This window comes from Pteropus vampyrus, unplaced genomic scaffold (genome assembly GCF_000151845.1).
Source record: "Pteropus vampyrus isolate Shadow unplaced genomic scaffold, Pvam_2.0 Scaffold618, whole genome shotgun sequence".
Taxonomy (NCBI): Eukaryota; Metazoa; Chordata; class Mammalia; order Chiroptera; family Pteropodidae; genus Pteropus; species Pteropus vampyrus.
This window is the reverse complement of record NW_011889399.1, coordinates 163,532-166,262: the sequence shown is the minus strand read 5'-3', so window position 1 is coordinate 166,262 and position 2,731 is coordinate 163,532. Positions and strand designations below refer to the sequence as shown.

At 40.5% G+C, this 2,731-nt stretch overlaps 1 gene segment (V, D, J or C); it reads right to left on the bottom strand.

Moving 5' to 3' along the window:
- Nucleotides 1-683: 683 nt before the first annotated feature.
- LOC105308724 overlaps nucleotides 684-2,731 on the bottom strand; it is a 15,180-nt gene continuing 13,132 nt past the window's right edge. Inside the window, 3 exon segments of the V gene segment in view lie at nucleotides 684-746; nucleotides 1,155-1,210; nucleotides 2,335-2,667. Of these exon segments, the coding sequence occupies nucleotides 684-746; nucleotides 1,155-1,210; nucleotides 2,335-2,667 (452 nt within the window).

Sequence of the window (2,731 nt, the reverse complement as noted above, 5' to 3'; positions counted from 1 at the left end):
TACAGGTCCTCTCTCCTCCTAGTAGTGAGAGTGGTAGACAGACCACTGCCCACCAGCCTTTCCCTGCAGAGGATGAAACTCAGTTCTCTGGATGAGGGAGGCCAGGCAGAGTTGAGTCTGAAGGTGTCATGAAGAGAACCCTATGTGCCTCATGAGTATTGTATCCTCTGCCACCTCTTTCTAAAGGTCATCTCCCACTGATACCTTTCTCTAGTAGGCAACAGATGACTGATTCATCTATGATTAACTGACATATCCCAGGTGCAGACAACTGTGTTACCATCCTGTAACGTTTGGTAATGTGTGGCCTGGATTCTAACTTATAGTTCCGTGACTGCACTAGGCTTGTCTTGACATGAGCCATTCTCCAGTGTCCAGACTGGCCAAGAATAATCTTTTTCTCTTCCTCCCAGTGAAATGATCTCAGGCGACCTCTAGAGTCCATGCCGAACTGTGTAACAAAAAACGTGGGCCTCTGATCTCCTGCAATTAGTTCTGCTAGAGAGCCAGGATCTGGCCACCTCCAGCAAGACTAGACCCAATTCTAAGATCCCTTCTCTATCATCTGGGGTCTTGTCTGCTGTCTTCAGGCTCCAATAAATCCCAGGGAAGAGACTGAGCTTGAGCCATTGTTAGTGTAAATGTGTCCTGGGGCCTCACCTGATAGACACATTATCCTTTTCTCACTCGGTTGTTGTGTTGCTTGTTCCCACTGTCTCAAAAATATGTTGTTTGGGGATGCAGACCTAGAAAGGTATGGGCAAGGAATGAAAGAAAAGCAATAGAGGGGTTAATACCGAAGCCAACATAGTAGCTAATTGGGGGAGTGGGATAGATGGATATGCTTTGGATGGTTTCCTCCTCCTCCTCTTCTTCTTCTTCTCCTTCTTCTTCTTCTTCTTCTTCTTCTTCTTCTTCTTCTTCTTCTTCTTCTTCTTCTTCTTCTTCTTCTTCTTCTTCCTTCTTCTTCTTCTTCGAGTGAATCCTCATTTTATGCACTCTTCTTTAGAAATGATGCATTTCATAATGGAAAGAAAGCTGAAATGTACCTGAATTCTTTTCTTTTCCTTAGGTACACAGAAAAAAAACTCAGAACGAATGCAGGATATGGAGAGTTTTTGTGACAAACCACAAGCACAAGGTGAAAAACCTACCCTTGTAGACTTTTGGAGGTAATAGAAGCAGTCATCTAGAACATTTGACAAAGACACTGGAAAAGAAAAGGAAAGAGCCAATAGCAGGATAAAGCCCCCTCAGTCATTTAATGAAGCTGAGGCTTTGACCCCCTCTGTCCCTTCTCCAGCATGTCCAGGACACGTTCAAACAACAGGTAGAAAAGAAAGAAAGATGCCCCTTAATGGGGAATCCTCAAGAGGTGCTAGGATGAGATAAAAATGAAGTCTTGACTGCCTCCTAAATATCTCTCTGAGAAAGAGTATTATATTTTTATTTCCTCATGTGAAGTGATGGGAACCTAGGATTTTCATGCCCTAGATCCCGAAAGAACCACTTTGGCTTTGAGAATAAAAGACAGAAAAATTAATGAGATTCCATCAATTGATTCATGGAAAAATAAAATGAGGCTTATCTATACAATGTAATATTATTTGGCATGAGAAGGGATGAAATCTTGACATATGTTTCAACATGAATGGACCTTGAAAACACTTTAATAAATGAGAGAAATCAAACACAAAAGGCCACATAGCATGTGATCCATTTATGTAAAATATCCAGAATAGGCAAATCCATAAAGACATAAAGTAAAATAATAGTTGCTAGGGGATGAGAAAAGAAGGACATGGGGAGTTACTGCTAGTGGATGAAGTGTTACTTTCATGGGAATAAAAACATTCTGGAATTATAGAGTGTAATAGATGCACACACTTGTGACTATAGTAAAAAATCAATAAATCATAGACTTTAAAATGATGAATATTATGGAATGTGAATGTTGGTGAATATAACTTACTCTTAAATTATTCAAAAAATGAATAAGTTATGTCAGTTATATATTCATATATATATGTATATACCTATACATATATACACATATAAAACATATATACACAGGTAACACATACACATACATATTCATATCCATATGTAAGCTGAGAGAGAGATGAAAAATAAAGAAATACAATGATACACAAATATGATAAAATATTAGTAATTGGTGGATCAATGAGAAGGATAAATAAGAGTTCTTTTATTATCTTTAAATTATTAAGTTTGCAGTTATTTCAAAATAAAATAATAACAAGGGAAAGAAAGGAAAGCCTGAGTTTAGGAGTGAAGGGACTTGACTGAACTCAGAAGAGGTTTTGGTCTCACTTCCCCCTGCACTTGGATCACTGTGGAGAGTGCTACCGCTTCTATACGAGCAACAGTAATAATCAGCCTCATCTTCAGGTTGGAGCCCAGAGATAGTCAAGGAGGCCTTGGTGCCAGACTTGGAGCCAGAGAAGCGATCAGGGATTCCAGAGGGCCGAGTGTTGACTTTATAAATCAGGAGTTTGGGGGTCATGCCTGAGCGCTGTTGGTACCAGGAGACATCATTATAACTCCCAATGTCATTGCTGCTGCCAGCACAGGAGATGGTGACCGTCTGTCCCAGAGCCCCAGACACTGAGGAAGGCTGAGTCAGGGCAGACTGGGCCCAGGACCCTGAAAAAGGCAAAAATACACTCTTGTGAGGTCAGTGTTAGGGACCAGGTAAGCCTGAGGAAGG